Source organism: Paramormyrops kingsleyae, chromosome 18, assembly GCF_048594095.1.
Source record: "Paramormyrops kingsleyae isolate MSU_618 chromosome 18, PKINGS_0.4, whole genome shotgun sequence".
In the NCBI taxonomy this organism is placed as follows: domain Eukaryota; kingdom Metazoa; phylum Chordata; class Actinopteri; order Osteoglossiformes; family Mormyridae; genus Paramormyrops; species Paramormyrops kingsleyae.
In genome coordinates, this window is record NC_132814.1 from 4767638 (window position 1) to 4788285 (window position 20648).

The 20648-nt window shown below is 44.2% G+C and overlaps 2 protein-coding genes and 2 non-coding genes across 5 annotated transcripts; all 4 read right to left on the minus strand.

The window, feature by feature from the left end:
• Window positions 1-3155: 3155 nt before the first annotated feature.
• Window positions 3156-16506, minus strand: LOC111833059 (TNF receptor-associated factor 4-like). Of its 2 annotated transcripts, none has more exons than XM_023790971.2 (7): window positions 16008-16506; window positions 6714-6765; window positions 6368-6472; window positions 6025-6186; window positions 5704-5865; window positions 5501-5617; window positions 3156-5323 (listed from the first exon to the last, which is right to left on the minus strand). In XM_023790971.2, the coding sequence occupies exons 1-7, from the start codon at window positions 16148-16150 to the stop codon at window positions 4682-4684; spliced, it is 1383 nt and encodes a 460-aa protein (XP_023646739.1). In that variant the 5' UTR covers window positions 16151-16506; the 3' UTR covers window positions 3156-4681. The 2 variants fall into 2 exon arrangements, with proteins under 2 accessions (XP_023646739.1, XP_023646738.1); XM_023790970.2 differs by having other exon boundaries at window positions 5462-5617.
• A 1509-nt stretch (window positions 16507-18015) lies between these two features.
• Window positions 18016-20607, minus strand: rpl23a (ribosomal protein L23a). The gene is made up of 5 exons (XM_023791016.1): window positions 20519-20607; window positions 19417-19597; window positions 18893-19069; window positions 18585-18654; window positions 18016-18079 (listed from the first exon to the last, which is right to left on the minus strand). Exons 1-5 carry the CDS (start codon window positions 20541-20543, stop codon window positions 18065-18067), a joined length of 468 nt encoding a protein of 155 aa, XP_023646784.1. The 5' UTR covers window positions 20544-20607; the 3' UTR covers window positions 18016-18064.
• On the minus strand, window positions 18154-18219 carry LOC111833085 (small nucleolar RNA SNORD42). Its single transcript, XR_002835668.1, has one exon. It is a non-coding gene; the product is annotated as a small nucleolar RNA SNORD42 (small nucleolar RNA).
• Window positions 18752-18814, minus strand: LOC111833086 (small nucleolar RNA SNORD42). Its single transcript, XR_002835669.1, has one exon. It is a non-coding gene; the product is annotated as a small nucleolar RNA SNORD42 (small nucleolar RNA).
• Window positions 20608-20648: the final 41 nt, after the last annotated feature.

Genomic DNA, 20648 nt, shown 5'->3' on the forward strand with positions numbered 1-20648 from the left:
GGCTCCTCAGTGCCCAAGGGCCCACCTGCTTCCCCAGTCCCTTCCGGCTCTAAAGCTGGAAACACCTGAAACCTGTTAGACACAGTCACCTCAGGTGATGCCGCCTCTGTAACGTGTGTACGCCTTTTCCTGCGTCTACGACCTACGGTCACCCAGCTCTCTCGACCTCTCTGCTCTTCATTCCCCCTCCCCCCCCGCTAGTGGCGTACACACCATTTCCCTAAACGGCATATTAACTAGCTCCTCTAACTCACTGATGCATTGGATGAGAGCCAGTTGCTCCTCAAGGTCGTGAACCTTGACCATGAGTGAGTCCACTAGCTTACATCACTCGCAGATGAAGTCCGACTGGACACTAACGTCCAGAAGGGCAAACATCTTGCAAACGCAACACTGAGCCGGCCCCATAATTAACCAACTCACTATGACCCCGTACTCCCAGCCCAGTAAATTTATAAAGTGTATTTAACTATAAAGATTAATTTGCATAACAATAAATGCAGTAAAGTGCTGAGTACCTAAAATAAGTTATTACTTGTGTTAAACGGAACTTAATTATTATTTTTATTTAAAATTTTAAACCTGATAAATTTACTACTACTTACCAGAACTTCTGCCTAAATATCTGCTCAATATCATCTCTGTGAGATGCAAGATATTTCCCTACAGCAGAAGACGAATGTCTTTTCGTGATCAGTTCTTGTTCACTTTTCTCCACTTCGCTCACTTTAATTAATTTTTCACGAACGCGCCCCACTGTCTATGGCTGAGACGAACTGCAAGGACGTAATGATTATGATTGTCCCAGAGAGCGTATGCAGAGCTCATGCAAAAGCGGAAAACTTATTTTAATATATACTAGATCATTTTGAAAATGAACCAACATTAGAATTACTTGCTAAATTTTCCTTCCATTTACTGACATAAAATGTTTTAGCACAACGTATTGATGATTTGAACCCAACAGACTATTACGGTCCTTATACGATGTGACAATTGTATGTGCATGAAATGCCATGTCGATATTAACATCGCACATCGTTCAAGGCTGTTAGGGTGGCACAGTGCTAGTGCTGCAAACTGCCGCTTTGTGTTTGTGCAATTTGCATGTTCATCCTGTGAGTACGTGGCTTTTTGGCGGTCTTTGGTCTCCTTCCACTGTCCAGAAACCTGCAACTTAAATGAATTAAATAGGTCGCATATGTGACCCTGCAATGGTTGGTTGGTTCCTGCCTTGCGTCACATGCAATGTGTATTATATAATATTATAAATGATTACCCAATTAATTGCTCGAATATTGATTTAATCGACAGTGACAACCTAATGTTGTGCTTTAATGCTTTCACGTTTTTTTCACCAGCCTAAAAAGTGCCGTGCTTTGGTGTGCGTGTGTGTGGGGTGGTGGGTGTTGGACGACTCGATAATATCGTCAATCCCAATATTTTAAAACTCAAATATCACATATTTTTTTAGATATTACCCAGCCCAAGCCTGTTCAGCCTTGCCTTGGGACAAATGACCTGTGGAGTATCTTCAAGGCTGGGGAGGAGGGGGGCAGTGAAATTTCACGACCCACATGCTTGCTGAAGGCCAAGAAGGTGGCAATAAAACTCTGCCTCGTTAATTTTCCCCCATAAATTCTATCGAATGTAATTTGAACAGGATTTATAGTATGGAACCGACATATGTCAAGAAGGCACAGGTGTTCTAGTGTCAACTCAGCCCTGGAAATGACCTCAGGATAACAGATTATTAACTAAATCAATCCAGAAGTTCGTTTGCCCAATCGATGCAGGTTTGACCCGAGGTCAAAAAAATGGCGACAGAAATTATTAAAATTTGTTTTATTGAGGGTCTGACACAGATGGGACACTCAGACTATGTGAGGAGCAGACACTGAGACTGTGTGAGGAGCAGACACTGAGAGGCAGTCACAACATGGATGACAGTGATAGCAAGACTAGTTAGAGGATCTGAAGTATTAGTTAATTTTCAGTCCTAGGGGCTGTGGATCCAGTCCAGGGTGAAACTGAACTATCAGCAATCTGATTGCATTTTGTTAGATCTGCTTTTCCTGGTGCTTTAAAGTCAATATATTCCTGTGAGGCTCTTTGTATTTAAGCACAGGCTCTATGTATGTATATGTGTGTGTGTGTGTGTGTGTACTGGCACGAGAGCAGGTCGGTACCTGCCAGGTCCCAGAAAGAAAGCCTGAAAAACTTATTTTCAAAACAAACACCTGCATATTAAAAACAAATCACTCACTGGTGCATTTCTACTATCTGTCATTCCAGATTTTCGTTCCCTTCTTATCTTAAGTAAATAACCATTGGGCACAGTGTTTGGTGCTCAGAAAGCTTTAAATCTGTGTGAACGAACAGGCTAAAGAGGTGAGGGGAGGCAAGGTTTGATGGGGGGGTGGGAACGGAGGCCGGGTTTCGGCGTATCAAACACCCCCACTGGCCGCTGAAGTGGAACATCTGCTCCAGAAGAAGAGCTGAACCGATATCTTGGCAGAGTGCAGTACAGATCTGGGCAAAAGCCAGTCTGTGGGTGAGATTCAGCCCACGGAGCCATTTTTACTAGCCTGCGTGATCTTTAAACAACATTTTTTTTTTCACATTAAGTCTAGTATAGTGAACAGATTTTTGCCCACAAGCTTCTTTGAATTAATAATAAATAAGCAGCAAAATTTATCAAAACTATTACTGTAGTTTTCATGAGACATGAAAATAATCCAAAGTGAATAAAAAATATTCGCCAAAAAAATATGACGCTCTGTGAAGCTGAGATTTGCCCTCGACAGAAAATAACTGCACAGGCCTGATATAAAATCTAATGTTTTATTTTCATGAGGATTCAGAGATCAATGATAACACAATCGTCTTTCGTTCCAAGTCAAAAAATTGGAGGAAAAACACTTCACAGAAACAGATGGTTTAATAACTTTTAAATGGTTCTGTTGATTCCTGTTCTTCCCAGAACAAAAACCCTTCATGGATAAATAAAATAAAAAAAAACCTTGCACGTACATGTGACACATTTAATTCCCTTCATCCAAGAACGTTGCTTGCCGATCACAGAAATATTCCAACCAGGATTTCTAACAAGCACAAGCAAAAATCCAGCCTAGTTTTTATATAGTTACCCCCCCCCCCCCCCCCCGAGTCCAGTACGGGGCAAAGCCACCCCCTTATGTTCTATAAGTTTGGCTTTTTGAGCTCCCATGTTCCACAGGCCTGCCTGGAATGACAGCTGGGGGGGGTCAGTTCTATCCCATCTCCTGCTCCAGTCCCACCTGTCGAGCAGGCAGTCCACCTGTGACCCAAAACGGAATTGCTATTAGCTGGCCGGACAAAAAAAAAGTGCTTTTTGTAATATTGCTTATCCAGCTTGAAGCATCAGTGACCATCTGTCATTTAATAGGGAGACGTCCCTCCCCCGTCACCTGTCCATTGGGCGGCGGCATCCAGTGGGCGGCAGTGAGGATGACCGGACACAAGGACAGAGAGAGACCTCTTCATCTGTCCTGGGGCATTGGAAGCCTGGCCAAGAGGTGGAGCCACACAGGTTACCACAGGAAGTCCTGGTCGACAGGAAGTCCTGGTCCATGATTAGTACATTACCTCAAATCTGAAACATCCACTGTGTAAAACCACTTTGGATAAATGTATCCTTTAAATTCTGACTGCCAGAAGATGCACCTCAAAAGCTGAACATTTAGGCCCTAAAAACGAAGCGTCCTTCACTTGTACCATTTTTCAAGCAGGCTTCACCTTGATTTATCAGCAAGACTCCCAGCTCCACCCACACCTGTTCCTGTGTCCGGTTTCAATCCCTGGCTGCATTTATGAATATTCATCAGGAGTCTGTCCTTTAATGCGTGACTGGCAGCAAAAATGATCCTTCTGTATCACTAGGGAGGAGCATTTCCTCTGACTGGGGTCATAAATATTGTTTACATTGATGAAGAGCCTCATTTCAGAACCACCCACTGACACTATTAGACACTGTTTTGCCGCTAAATGCGCGTGGAAGGAGGTGCTCCAAACAAAGGAGGGAGAAAAGGAGGTCACTGGTTTTTTGGTCCAGTGAGCAGAAGGCAGCTGGGTTAGTGACTGTGTGACACACTGCTTCATGTGGGTCACCAGTGCTGGGTGGATCAGCAGAAAACTGACTGCCGGCATGAGTGGGTAGAAGCGGAGCTCCCGTTTCAGATCAGTTCACACGAATGCTCTGCATTTACACTACTACTGTCAAGCCCTCTCTACTCCTATTCTAATTTCTATAGCGCTTCACCTGAACCCGAGAACAAAATACTAAAAACTACTGGCCACACCCAAATTTCCAAGGCTTTTAATCTCAAATTTCCTTGAGGATAGAGAGAAAAATGGGCCGAGAAAATTGGTCCCCTAGCAGCTAAGCAGGATGCCCCCTGCTGCCCATTACAGCCAAGTCAAGCTGAAAGGCTGCGCAGCAACTTCCTGTCTAGACAGCCAATGAGAGTTGGACACTTCTAGACAGCCAATGAGAGTTGGACACTTCTAGACAGCCAATGAGAGTTGGACACTCTCAACACAAGCTCTGGGTCTCCAAGAGAGAAAGAAGCTACCTGGTGATTTTTTCTGCCTTTTTTCAAGCCTCTCCCGTGTTTTTCAAGTCTCTCCTCCATACCACATGCTATGCGATGATCTTCTGAGGGATGTCCACAGAGACCTTCAGAAAGATGGCGTCGTCTCGAATGTAATTCCTCTTCCGGATCTCCTCGTGGGAAATAAACTTGGGGTAACCGAAGCCGAGGGCGCTCTCGTCCGTCGGGTCACATGTGGGCCTCCCGGCTCGCGGCCGCTGGAAGTTCTTCCACGAGGGGTCGGGGTTGAAGGTCTCGATGATATGCTGGGGCTTGGAGAAGGAAGGGTCGCTCTGGTCCAGCAGGGAGAAGGTGACCCGTCCCGGGAACGGCCACTCCAGCAGGTTGTCGTACTCGCCGGGGAGGACGCGGATGTACAGAGAGAGGAATGAGCCCTCGCCGCTACCGTTGCCATCCAGAAAGGCGGAGGCCTGCAGCCGGTAACCATAGCGATGGCTGCAGAACGTCGGGCTCAAGCACTCGGAGTTGCTGTGCCTCCGCGCCTCCTGGAACTGCCGAGTGTAGTCGGCCACCTTCCACAGGAAGGCTCCGCAGCGGCCGGCAGACATCTCCTCCACCTCCCTCCGTAGCTCCAGGATCTCTTGCCGCTGGCGGTTCACCATCCCGCACATCAGGTTCAGGTGGGCCTTGGCCATATCCTCCAGGTGGCGACTCATGGCCACTTTCGGGCCCTGCCACAAGGGGGCGACAGGGAGCAGGAGATTAAATGCAAACCGACGCCACTTAATAATGTATAATTTTCAACACCCGAGTAGCCCGAGGGTACAGGTACATTTTGTCTCCCCCGATTCTTTAAAATTTAGACACACCCTGTGTTTGCAGCCGGCTTCCCTGAAGGGGCAGATCACCTGGGAGGTGTTGCAACCATCCCGTACGTGGGCTGTCAGCTCCTCTCGAGTCAGGCTAACCGCCCCACACTGGTGCGGGCACGACACCAGGAACTGCGGGCATTGGTACTGGTGGTTCTGTTGCATCAGGATGCATCGTGGGTCAGAAAAACAGCGGAAAATAATACTGATAATATCGATGTAGAATAAGAGCCGGTGCGGACCTGCAGAGTGTCCCACACGAAGCCCTTCCCACAGTGCCTGCAAGGCAGCGTCCGTTTGGGACATTCTGTCGCGCCGTGTCGCCCCAGCAACCGCCTGGCCAGACGCGCCCCGCACTTGTTCTCACAGTACACGCTCTCCTGGGGGCAGACTCCCTGGTGCTCCTGTGTGGGGGGCGGGGGTCCAATCACACAATGTGAAAACGAGTCAATGCTGCATTCTTAATCATCATGGGGACCCCTCCCAAATCCAGCCCATAGCCCAAAGACCTGATTAGTGGAAGCAGACATACTCCCCCCCCGGGTGTTAACCCTACCCCTCACCTCGTAGGCGGCCCCGGTGAAGTCATCGCCGCAGTGCTCGCAGCGAACCTGCCGCTTGGTGCAGTCGTGCTGCAGGTGTGCCGGAAGCTCTCGGCGCGTCAGCTTGGTGGCACAGCGGTTGGGGCAGGGAATCACGTTGTAGGAGCAGGTGGAGAAATGGCCCTGGGGGACCGAGGAGGAGGAGGAGGAGGCGATAGGGATACAGAGCGCCGGTGAGCACGACACAAGGCGGTGCAGTTTATATCCCAGTGACAGCTCACTGCACACATGCAAAGCAGTGACTGAGTCCGCCCTGAGTGGAGCTTTTTGAGTAATAACCCCTCCCCCCCAAGCCCTGAAATACCTGCAGCTGCTTCACCTGCCCTGTCCAGCGACAGCCCTCCTCGCTGTGGATGCAGCGGATGTTCAATGCGAGGATCTGCTGCTCCAGTTCTGGGTCGGGGTATATCTGAAGGCCACAGGGGTCGGGGGTAGGGGTCACACGTATGTGTATGTGTATAACTCGCACGTTGGAACATTGTGTCAAGTACGGGTGACGCAGTTCACTGGCACGGTCTGTACCCATAACGAGTGAGTCAGGGGTGTTAGACACACCGGCTGGGCAGAGGGAGTCACGCTTCACTTGACTGTAGGTGATCAGACACCAGCTCCAATATGGACAACAAGGGGGTAGCGCTAGCAGACGTTACCTTGGCGTAATCCAGGGGCAGCTGGTCCTCGGGGCACTTAAACACTCCCTCGCTGCGAAAACACAGACAGATCGTGGTGAATGAGAATCATCACGTCGGCCGTTAGCCTTGCCGCACTGGCCTTGCCGGCCACACCCGCTGTTCTCACTTTCTCTCGGGTACCATCAGCAACGTTAGCGTGTTAGCATCTGGGGAGGACACAGGATACAGGATCTTATCGGGCCTGAAGCAGGGGTACCGGTATCAGGGAAAGGAAAGGCCATGCTTGCTCCCCTAGGGGGTGCTACGCAGGCGAGTAGGGAAGTGTACACCACAACAGAGATATGGAGATATTTTTCAATTTTTTTTTGCCTCTAGAAAAATGGCTGTAAAAAGGCTTTGGACTGTGGGTCCATGTTATCAATGTGGCCAATCTCAAATGGGGATGGCAAGCAGAACCCAGGATGCTGAACATCACCGAAACCGCAACCAAAACTGCTCCCCAGCCCTGCAGCCTCTCCCGCCACGCAGAACCCACATGAAATGCCATGTCACATTTTTCACCTTGCAGTTCGGCCTTAGAACAAGAGGAACCGGTCATTCTGGTTACAGAATGACATGGGGGGTGGGGGGGGGGCATTTACTGGCCTGTGGAGAAGACCAAACACAGGACAACCAAAAACCAGCCAATGGGGAAGAGGCGCTATACAGAAAGCCACAGTGAAGATCCTCGGGGATACCAAGGTTGGGGAATCAACTCAAAGAGGTGCAACAGAACACTGCTGTGCTAAATCTGTCCTGTTAAAGTCTAAAGAGGACAGGAGCTTGCTGACCAGCTGGGGAATAGTGGAAAAACACCAGACTGTCAGCCAGATAGGGGACACTAGAGAGAACACTGTCTCTGGGTAGATAGTCTGGTCATTGTATCAATGAACACGGCTCGCAAAGGGCACCCAACTCCTATAGAAAAGACCCCCCTCCCCAACACAGCAGCTGAGCCCAATCAGGAAAAAAGCCTAACTTAAGGTTTTAGGAGGCTAAGAAACTGGAACTAAATATTACATTCACATTTGAAATATTTTGCAGACACTTTTGTCCAAAGCGATGTACAGAGGAGACAAATTACAGACATACGATGTCAAGGTGTCGACTAGCCTCTGCACTTTGAATCCTGGGTCCAAGTCTGAGTTGCTTTAGCTGACAATCAAGACAACAATTGACAACTGCCTGAATATGGCTCTTCGTTAGGGATAAAGTCAGGGGTCAAGGGTCATGTCTTTGAAACATGGCCTGTAGGGATCCTACTGCAGCAAATGTGGATATATTACCCACCATTTGTCACTGGACAAAATTAAAGAAAGGCGTTCTTGATGCTGGCATTTTCATATCTCTTGGACCCCCTGAGAGGTGAAGCACATAGTTTAGCGATTAATTGGACAAAAGACACCCCCTTTCCATAAAAATCCTCTGTTTTCAGTCAATCAGATACAGACTGTAGAGTTCCTTTGTCAGAATACAGAGTCCTTATAAAGCCATGTAATACCACACCGGTAATGAGAAACGGCAAGCATGTGTGCGTGAGTGTCTGGTGTAACACTGACAATCATTGTAACCCCTGACTATCAGTGAAGGAGATGGACATTTAACTAAAGGTTAAAGACTGACAGGGCTGGAATGAAAGTGACACAGTGATATGTGAAAGGGTGTCATTCCAGAATAGTATCAATCAACCACAACTACATGAAGAGGAGTCTGTGAAGTTTGCTCGGAAAGTAACATTAATTCTGCTACAAAGTGTCCCCGAGGACTGTTTCAAGAAGCACTGCATTACGATGAGTTTGTGTTTACCATTTTATGTGGACTTCAGGCACTGTGTGCTGTAAAAACAGACGTTATTGGCGTGTATCCCATCTGATAACACACCCCCAGGAGCAGGTGACGTAGATGGGCATCGAATGCAAAGAGGTCAGACCATTTTTTGGTATGATGGTCTGAGCAGCTCCAAAAGGCCGCAGAATGACCAGAGCAAGGCTTTCAGAACTTCTGATCCCATATTAACTGGCTTTCCATCCAGGAGGTTTTTTGCCTTTTGTCTCGTGCTTCCTGGGATAGACAGATGGGAGGATCAAATCTTGGAAAAGTATGCTGGAGGTTAATCACTAGACCCAATGTAGAAACTCGTGTTGAGTCCCTGCTGCTTTCGGCATCTCCATCAGCATTACCCTCATCTTCATCACCTGTGCTCTGCTCTCTCACACATCAACCTGATGACCCGGTCATGGGGTGTGAATGAGTGTGCGCCGTCGTGTCTTTGGTCCTCGTGAAACCCAAACCTTTTCAGTATTAGGGTGGATCTTAAAAGCTGTAGAGAAGAGCTGAGTACAGGGGATAAATGGGGAGGGTGGCTTGGAGGCGGGGGGGCTAGCAGTCTTTAGAAAAAGCTGAAGAGCCAGTCCAAGATGCAGTAGAAACCTGACACCTCAGTCCAAAACAATGAAACTGCACACCGAGTAGCAAGCAAATACTGTACACCAGTCATCCAATCAGCCTTCACCCCGCTGCTCAGTAGCCTTTACAATGTATCAATTACAGTCTGTCTCACAAGAGCTATCGTGGAGTCCATGCTAATGACCATTAACACTGGCTAGTTGTCCCCAGCCAGCAGGTGCTGCTGTAGTTTCCAAGCTTACTGCATGTGCCCAGTCTGTTTCCTTGCTGGTCATGTGTCTTTAGAGTTGCCAGTTTTCACGCTAAGTTCCGTGCTTCCTGGTTTGAGCTGTTACCGAGCTGAGGTACGGCATTGTTAAAATACTGCACATCTGATACTGTACAGAGTTCGAGGTAAGCATGCGGAAATCCTGCTGAAGGGGAGGAGACTTGGAACAGTCCCCCCCCCCCCCCCATATCAATCTTTCACTGGATTTTTGGTCAACCCAAAATGCAACCATATATATCACAACCATAAGGTGATAAAATGTCATGGCATGTTGTAAGTTTATGGCATACTGCAAATTTAACAGGAACAGTGAGTATTGCTATGAAGTGTATTTGTTTTGCTTATTAGGGAATGGTGCTTGTTTTTTTAACATTCCATAGTCACCGCACCATATCCACATGTCATATAAATCAACACGACAATCAAGAATTCATTCAGCCTAGAATGACAGAAAGTCATTCTACAGCTGGAAGTTTCAAAGTTCCTAATCCTTATGGACCCAAATAATACAGCATCATTTTATAGCTTTTTTCAAACACCCAAACAGACAAAAACTGAAAGTTACACAAGTGAAAAGCAAATTGCACGAGGCTTCCTTTCGAGAAAATTTCTGTGGGCTTTAGTGAGTTTTGGAAATTTAATAAACAATCAAACACACACAAAAAAAAAAGGACTGAGTGTGTTTCGGAAATTTGCTTTTCAATTCCCCAAACCAACACAGCCAGAATGTTATGAATGTGTGTTCTGTTTCAACACAACAGTATCACAGTAAAGGAGTTGTGTTTTCAATATGTACAAGACCTTTTTCCATAAAGTGATTTGTGTACAGTAAACTGTAATATTCTATTTATAGTAATAGGCCTGCTTTAGAAAATTACTTTTCCAGAGACTTTTTGACCTGCAGTCAATGAAGACTGACTTTATCTATTTATCTGAATTCATGTATCCTGATGAGGCAGAGTTTAACCTCACAAAGAGAAAGGACCCAGGGATGGATCATTACAGGCCACAGTGCCATTCATTTCCATTGTGCTCTTTCTACATTTAGTTTGCATACACATTTTTTATTGTATCCCATCTGATTGTTGTTTCCAATTCATCAACATCTTTGCTGAGGCCTTGGAATTCTCAATTGGTTGGACTTGCATTAAGTACAGAAGTAGTGTCCATGTACTTGTTAATTTGTAGTACAATACAGTGTTTCCCCTAAGTTTACAGCTTTGGGGTGCAGGTATTGTCACTGTAGCGTATCTTTCTGGGCTTTAAAACAAACACAGATATTTTTGTCTGCTTTTCAGGTGGTTGACGCGACATACTTTCCGAAGCGCGCCCTCTGTCCGCTGGTGGGAGTGTGCTCACCTGTGTGTGTACAGAATAACTGTCTTTCCAAAATGCCTTGGACTAATTAAACTGCTTAATTTCTCATGTACAATTGAAGTTCATCACTAATGCTCTCTTTTCTAACCTTTGCTAACTGTGACCTTACATCTGCCGAGTCGACACTCTTCCCACCAGCACTAGACTCACACTATACATGTGCTTGCAGACACAAACCCTGCTCCACATGGAATGCTGTCACAACACAGTTCAGTCTATAATTCAGCAGACTAGCCATCAGCTCTTCACATCAGTTCTGCAGCATCACAACACTCACGACCAGATTCAAGAACATATTCATATTAACAACCACTTTACCTGTGACAGTCAAACAATCAATCCATGGCCCATGCATTTCTACACTGTTACTACACTTTGTCAATCTCTTCATCAGCATGCAGTATTGTCTAGTTTTTGAACTTCTTCAGACTATTTGTGCCTTGTGTTGTTTCACACTGTCTGTGTTGTCTTATACTGTCTGCATTGTTTAGAACTTTGGTATCCTAGTGGTTGAACGAGGAAGCATTCCAATGCACCTGTTGCACATGACTGATAAAGATCTTGAAACATTGAAATCTTTAAGTATATCTTAGTCATTCGTTTCCCCAATTCCAGGTCCGGTGTCACCCTCTCACAGCACCTACCCTAGAAACCACTCTGAAGGAGACTGGCTGAAGCCGTGAATTCTTTGCAGAGCACAGCAGTGAGTCATCAGCACTGACACTTTACTCCAGACAGGCTGCAGACAAAACACTCACAGAAGGAGATTTCAAAATATTGCCCCTTTTTTTCTGGCTTATTAGTCAATTTTAGTATCTGCACACCCAAAGCTTGACATATGATCTAAAGTGCCATTAGTATCTACAGTTTGGTTGTCTGTTCTCTAATTTGCAACTGGCTCCAATTTAGTTTGTTTTCAGTGCGGTTTTATTAGCTTTTATTTTTAAGATATATTCCTATTTTAACTTTTAGTAATTTTATTTCTAGGGATAGACTGAAAGTTGAAAAGCTGTTTTATGTCTGATCTTCAGAGGATTCTAAATGAATACACAGCGCATGTTACGTGCTAATTTCCTCAAAATGGACAAAACATGTGATATACAAATATACAAATCTATAGGCCTACAAATCATAGATAAATATACAAATCAAGATATACAAATCATTAGTTTAGCTAAATGGTATTTAAAAACGGTAAAATATATTTGATGTTTGTTATTTTCTTTGCTAGTTTTGGAAGAAGTTAGTATTTTTCATTTAGATGTTTTTTATTTATTTATTTATTTTTGAATCTTATTTGCTTATACAGACGCTCCTCTACTTACGACTGAGATACATTCCGAAAGGCTGTTCATAACTTGAAATGTTCATAGGTCGTCATTCAACATAATTTTAAGGGTATACGCAAGTACAAAGAACTAGGATGCTGGGAGTACGCACACTACGCTGCTGCGCGGCGGGAGTAGCGGCCAAAAGTGGTACAACCCAGAATTGGTGCTCAGAAAAAGAAAAAAAAAAAAAGATGTTACGGACAGGAAACGGGAGCCCAAGGAAAACAATTTGGAATTGCAGTCCTCTTCGTTCGTATGTCTGAAAGTTCATAAGTAGAGGAGCATCTGTATAATTTTTTCTTATTTTTTTTGTTAACGATAATAACCCTGTAACAATCCCAGGTTGTTAGGACAAGGCTCAATTTACAACCACCATCTGTCAGATTAATACATTTCTTTAACAGGCAGGTAGCTTATTAGCTTTTAAAACAAGAAAGGTATCAATGGGTTTAGGGTATAGGTCTGCAAACCCGACGGGAGTTGAGCTCACTGGCAGATCTAGACTGGCTCAGGCCAGTTTTTATGCATCAATCAGGTTTAGATCAGGCCTGAATTCAACTTTATTTTGCATTTATTATGCCAAGCATGGTAAAAGATGGAAATAAGAAAGAATGGAAGTCACTTCATGCAAGTGTCAGAGTATAACGATATCTATCTAAGGTACGTCGTGGAAATACAGGATAAAATTCTGAAGGTATAGGTTATGACCATTCTGGAACCAATTCTGATCTGATAACATTAATTGGCTAGTTATCCTTGTGAAATATCGCATCTGTGCATAAGACAGCATGTGTTTATTATGCATGTGTTAGCATGTTTGAGCCAACACAATATCATGTAGTGAAAATGGGTGCTGGGTTTAAGTTGGGCTTGGGTTGAAGAAATCCCATTAATATCCGGGCTCAGGTTGGGTAGGGCCTGAACGCCAGTGGTCCGAACTGGGTTTGGGCTGTGCAGGGATCTGAGAGAGACACTGGACGCATTTTACAAACATACTCTATATTTAATACTGCAACACAACCATCAAGAAATAACATGCAAAGCCTGTGTTTTCACTTTCTAACCACGGCTTCCAGCTACATACAAGTCAGAGGTTGACAGATCAGAAAGGGTGGACACTTTGCAGTCGGGTTTCACCACCCCAAGACCCAAGGGGCGGGAAGCAGAGTATCATGTGTTTCGGACACCTGTCGCGAGAGAGCTTATCTCACAGAGCAGTCATTTAAACTTAGATTTTACACCAGGCAGCTGGTGGGAAGCAGCAGAATTTCCCCACATGAATGATTAGACTGACTTCCATAATAGTGCAATTAATATTCCACAACCCCAAACAGAAAATCAGACGAAACTGACTAACAAACTGAAAGTTTTTGTGCTTCCATTTTCTTTTCCATAAAGGCAAATGAAGCTGTTTGCCCTGTTGATACACCCCTGCAATGTCTTTTCTGGAAAGTTAAACATACCCGGAAAAACATGTATAAATACAGAAGAAGCACATGTACACAAGCAAACACACAAAACGAGAAACAAAAGGTGGACTTATACATAGGAACTCACATAAACCCAAGGACAAATACACACACCCACAGAAACACACACACACATACACTCACTTACACACACACACACACACACACACACACACGGGTGTAATGAAATCTTTGTGGGGACTCTCCATTCATTTCTAAGTGGAGAACTCTAATCACAAAAATGGTCCCCACAATGTCAAAAAAGAAAATAAAAAAATAAAAAAAAGGTTTTTACTACATTCTGGGGGACATTTGGTCTCCAAAAAGTAATATAGACCTAATCCGCACACACAGAATAACATGCACACAATAAAAACGAAACACACACACACACAAACATGTAGAAATAAAAACATGGACAGAAAATTGCACACATCTAGAACTGAGGGCAGCAGAGGGGTCATGCACCCCCCCCCCCAGTAAACAGATCTTTGTATTTAAAATTAAGCTGTGTCCCCTCCAATATCAGTCTCTCTCCTATGCTGTTGTGTGTCTCTGTGGTTGCAGCCCACCACCCTGAGCAGGATGAGACGAGTCAGAAAACTGACCCGTATGTGTCACGCTGACCTTTACACCACTGGTGCTGGAGACCAGAGAATCACAGGCTTCGCTTTGGTGCGAGACGGCCCTCTAGCTGCCCTGCATACTGCCATGTGGCCACAAACTCTCAGAGCTGCAAGGCAGCAGGTCAGGCCGTGGGACAGGGAACAAACAGACAGACAGCACGCACAGTCAGAGGCACCGGCGTTTTGGCCATTTTCAGCACCGGCGTTTGTATCTCTCTTTCAGGTTCGGGGAGTAGGGGTGGTATATGAGTCACTGTGAATATTTGTGTCTGTACCTATAAGTATGTGGGTTCAAATCCCACAACACCCAGAGTAATCATCGCTGGACAAGGCCTCTAACCAGAACTCTTCCGGTGACACTAGTTGATCCTACTCCATACTTTTTCTCACATGTGCAACGCTTTGGACAAAAATGTCTGTTGAGCAATTGCAAATGTGGGGGCACAGCCGTTCTCCCTATTGGGCCACAGCTCTCAGCTAAAGTCCCCCCCCCCCCCCAAAGTACACACCCAGTTCTGCCCCCAGCACCACATAATGATTAACATGTTTCCCAGTCCGATTCCCAGGCTCCTATAACCACCCAGCGCCCGCAGCGCAGCCCCTCACCCGTGCAAACGACAATACCATGAATCCGATTTTGAATGTACACAACCCAAATAAGGAAGTTCCCCTGTGTCATAAAACGTGTAATTGTAATTTCAGCATTCTTACGTGGAAACATGCATAAAAATGGATTTGCATACTCTGTGAAAACTTGACATAAATCGCTCCCGGAAATTACACATGTAAACGGTTAATGCGCAGACTATACACGACTTTTCAGACAACTTCTCATTCCTAGCTGCAATTCAAATTAAAACTTTCCACGTTTCCGGTACCGAGAGACATCTACGGACATAAATGGATTTGTAATTTGTTTGTTTCTTTAAAATATGTTACTTTAAGATCCGCGATATTTCACTCAGGACTAATCGTTTATAAATTAGTTTATAAGTTATAATCGTTTTAAACAACTAGGTAATAATTGAAATTCAGAAAAAGCAGCAGTAAATCTTAGCAAATGGCTTTGAAAAATTCGTCAACATAAATATACAAATTAATTATTCTGCAATTGAGTACCAAGCACAGCGCTCATGCGCCAGATGAACAAAGGCGTAAAGAAGGAGTAAAAGATGACAGCGTCTAACAGCAAAAAAATGAAATTATTTATAAATATATATTCGAGACGCATTCGTTTGGATATATTGTTATTAAAACTTAATTATTCTAATGAATTTAAAATCTGTGCTTTGACAGCGATGACCTGTTATGTATAACTGAAGTATGCCTACAGGTGCTGCTGACATCGATAGCACACAAAATATCTTTCATGAGTTACCACAAAGAACTATTATTTAAATAACAATCAGCTTGTATTGTTAATGTGCTGTTATTGCCAGTAAATTCTGGCGGATTTGTTTAGTCCTCTGATTTGGAAAGATGCAGACCATAGGGGTCACAGATGAACCTGCGACCAGGTGAGCCTGCGCGTCCTGCTCCAGGACATAGACCTTCGACCCGGCATGTTAATTTATTTATCAACGTCTATAAATAAACAGGAAAAACCTTGTTTGTCAAAGTGTCATTGCATCTGAATATTTTAAGATAAACACTTAACGGAAAAAATTAGAATCTCAATTTCTGATTAATCTTTTACGCACTACAATAGTCTAGACCATTGTTTTACATAAGAATAATAATGATTCGGTTTCTTTGACGAGTTATCAGAACAGAAACGAAATTTGAAATGCACTTACCTTAGAAATTCTTGCAGACAAGTATCACAGAACCTGTGTCCGCACGTTGAAACCTGCACAGGCTCCCGCATCGTCTTGATGCATAAAGGACACTGAAATCGTCTTTTCGGCTTTTCCAGAAACTTGTAATCGAAGCCCGGCATTGCGGAATGCGGATTGCACTGCTAATGTTTCCAGTCCGCTAAGTTTACACCGATCCAAAAACGAAAATGCGCTTTTTAAGTTGGATGAATAAGTAGGACTGCCGAACAACCAAGCCAATATCAAGTATAATCAGTATATTTAAACGTATTTTTTCGAAGCCGTCAGGTTCCAAGTGCCACTGCACGAAATGCAGAGAATTAGGTGCCTGTTCACATTACGGCATAATCAGCCAAACAGAATTGAATCACAATGTAATTGCTGAAAGCGGAGTTGTCAACCGACCGACGTAAAATACAGTTTCTGAAGTGTGGGTTAATAGCTGGGCGAAGCCTCCGCCCCCTGGCGCAGCCGTCTAACTAGGAATAAACTTCCATCTGTTAAAGGTGACCAAGTCAAGCCCCACCTCCTTCATTTTAAAGGTGGAGTCTTTGACGATATGCATATGTACTGCTCACATTTGTGCATTTTTAAAGGCCCCGCGTGCACATAAGTATGCCTTAATTGTCCAACGATTTAACGCTTAAATTTGTTGAATTGGCTGCTTTTCCTTTTGTTTGTTTTTGATCGTTTCACCGAGTATATTAGGCATTTATACAGCAAGTTTGGTTACACAGGAACATGTACATTAATATGTATCTCCACCAAAAAGCATGAATTGGTTATCGGTAACCTAAACAAAATGTTGAAAACATCGCCCCCTAGTGGATCGCAAGCAATGAGTTCAATTTCTTACACCTTCACTTCCAACAGAAAGTTCTTTAAAGCATTAATATGAGGTTTAATTCGATAAAGCGGCATCTGGACGATTACCTTAATTTATGGAAATTGTACCCAGCTTCAGTCTTCCACAGAGAGCCACCACATCCTCCAGTCCATGCTCTCTCAACTGGACATCAATACGACAGCTACATCCATCAGAGTTCAGGTGCTGAGGTGTCTGAAGTAACATGTAACCACCAGTGTACTCGATGGTTCAGTCGACCCCGTAAATTATCCAGTGACAGTGACTAGTCAATGTCAACTAATTACTAATTTCTTACCATTGATGTAACATTTACTGTACAATAAAGCCAGAGAGCACTTTTTTCCAAAGACACTGCTCAAATGTGACTTCTGGCAGCGGTTGTGAAAAGCACACCACCAATGCAGGTTATTACTGAATGAAATACGATTTAGACCCCAGTAAACATAAAAGCTCTGCTGTAACCTTCAGGTCAAAATTTCACATACACCTTACAGTAAATATTACAGTAAAAGCAAAGCCTTTAACAGGTGAACTAACACCAAAGATGGATTAAAGATATGACAACCAATCAGAAAACACCACTTACCCACTGACTCTGTGCCAATTCACCATAAGTGGACTGTTTTCTCAGGTAAAGTTCCCCGGAAAATCATACTATAAAAACCAAACTGTCACCAGCTTAACAATCAATCCTTGCAACATCAATGTTTATGAAATTAGCACAATCTGTGACCATTCTTCCCAAACCTGTCAGCAGCATGCAACTACCAATCAACAAACAAGACTGATATCCCAATACTACCAAAAGTTTCAAAAACCAGCAACAGCCTGCAGGTGTGACCTTCACAACATAAGCAGTACTTACATAATGTGCCCAATCCATAAACTGAGCATTTCTTTGTGCCACAAAAACTCTATGCCGCCACTTGTGAATGTGACGTAATCTTGAAAGCATATTGTCATTAAGAAACACTGAACACAGCCCCTCTTCATTCTGATATGGCACCTAATCATCACATTTGACTGTTACCTCTTACAATAATTTATCATGCATCATGAAATACAAAAAATACAAAAACTGAGGAAAGCATCAAAGTAAAAGCAATGAGGACAATAGGGCAGTATTTTAATAAATGTTTATTCTGCTGTACATTCAGCGATGAACAGTTTAGATGATGCCAATCTGAAAAGAAAAGGGAGAAAGGCGAAAGGTTAGCTAATGCTTTCAGGATAGACATTCGGTCAGCATATCCCATCATGCATCAGTGGTTCCTTTGAAAGCATCACAGTGGTTCAGATGCAACAAATTTCCATCATTTGCACAAATACATTGCAGAGACAGATTTAATACAGACATACAAAGCCTTAGAACACAAATGCTGAAGTGGCATTGAACACTGAAGTGCTTCTGGGACCACGGTCAGTCTGTATGTACATGCCACTATTTGTGGAACAAACGCTATGGCTTCCCATTCCATGCCCTCACTCACAGTAGCATTGAAATGAACACATTGACACACAAACACTATAAAGTCAAATAAAAACAAAACATGACTGCTGCATCTTCCTATCTGAAAAGTAAAGGACAAACTTGGTGTGGCCAAGCCTTTCTACAAAATACACACTAAGCATAGTCACCATAAAAAGCACCCATGGGGTTCACTGCGTGACCAAATGGGAGGACCCACCTTGTTAGCAACATCCAGTGCATCGTAATCTGGGGCAAGACGGACATATGCCTTCTTCTCGCCATCGGGCCTGTAGACGGTGAAAGCAAAGGTCACTGTCATAAACCTACCCAGCGTTCCATAAACTACATCTGAATCCGCAGCATTACATCTGCAATAACATTCCTCTGCATCAGTGGTTCCTTTGAAAGCATCACGTTTCAGACACTTAAAGTGTACATCATTCACAGGGGCAGCCAGGTAGTTTTGTGGCTTTTTCCATTTCAAACATTTTCTTGTTAAAAACCGATGGCTAATCAGAAGCTCACCTGATCAGCGTGTTAACTTTGGCCACGTCGATGTCGTACAGTTTCTTCACCGCATTCTTGATCTGATGCTTGTTGGCCTTGACGTCCACAATGAACACCAGGGTGTTGTTGTCCTCGATCTTCTTCATGGCTGACTCAGTGGTCAGGGGGAATTTGATGATGGCATAATGGTCCAACCTACAGAGGGCGGCAGAGACAAATATGCTTTGCTGGGGGAGTTACAGGTCCAGATGCAGGCGGCCATCCACCTAGGAAATCAACACCACCAGGTGGGAATATCCTCAGATATATATAACAGAGATAAGGTCACCCCAGTAAGTGATTAAGTCTAAACAAAGAGCTCAAGATGCATCAGTTTCAAAAAAGCTTTAATCACAGCAAGTCATGCTTTGATCGCTAGTGACCATCACTTGCACCTGAGCAGATAACCCCAAGGAGATGCAACTGTAACCCGACCAGAACCCACAGGTGGAACCTCTATCTCCACCTCTACTTGATGATCCAAAACGACAAACAGTACATACTTGTTCCTATGAGGAGCGCTCTTCCTGGGATATTTAGGCTGCCGCCTCAGACGCTGGGTCTTTGGTCGTCGGAAAGTGGGAGAAGTGCGGATCTTCTTCCTCCGGTGGCTGTGGACACCCTTCAGCACTGCCTTCTTGGCCTTCAGGGCCTTGGACTTGGCCTCTGTCTTGGCCGGTACAACTGCAGGTCGTGATAACAGGGGACAAACAGCAGCGTGAGGCTACTACCAACAACCCAGCGCTCAGAGCAAAAAATGCGAAGAAATTCGAGTTAGCCCCATGAAATAAATACGATACTACAAATTAAATTCAGAGCTGGGACCTTGAAACAGTCTAATGGAACTACTATGACAACTTCAAACAAAAAATTTGAGGCGTTCGACGAATAGATTTATAACACGTGGATCTACGTGGTGCATCAGAAATAAGGTTTAAATCAGTACGTCATGCTTTGTTCATTAAGAACATCTTATGCATTGCCCGCCTCGACCCACGACTGACTTAGAGAAAACACAAGCCAGAACATGACTTTGAAACCAGGAACAGACATTAATATTAAATTAAGCCGCAATCTTATCTACATTCTCAACTGCATGGAGTCCGATAGCCACCTTCATTAAACAATTATGTTCTTTAAAACTGCTTCACAAAAACACGAAAAAATAGGCAGCCTTCATTTCACCGCACCGCGTAATGTTACCAACGCGGTGCCGCCGCGGTCCTTCACGTGGAGCAGAAGGCCACAAACCAGCGATGACAAGTACAGCAACCAGCTAGCAAGCACGATCAAAAACACACCCAAAGTATATCGGCAAGCTAACGGAAAACGTGAAGGACTTTACCAGTACATATTATTAGACCCCTATCTTCTATTTTGCGATAAAGCTCCCAGCAATGTAACGCGGCTAACGTTAGCAACAACGCTAGCCTCACACGGTGCTCAAAATGAACACCTCCACACATTAAAACTTAGACACTGTGGTCAATATTTCTCCATTATAGCAAGGCTATTCATCAAAATATACAGTCAACTTAGTTCAACATAAACTTAGAAGATTTTTATAGCTTTTTTTTCGGACTTAAATGGAGAAGCATTACAAACCCTCCTTCTTCGCCTTCGGGGCCATCTTGGGAAAGAACGAACAAACGGGGTTTCCTTTGGTATATTCACAGGGGTCGAAAAAAGGACGAAGTATCGCGGGATAAAGCCAACCACAGGATTATGGGAGCTG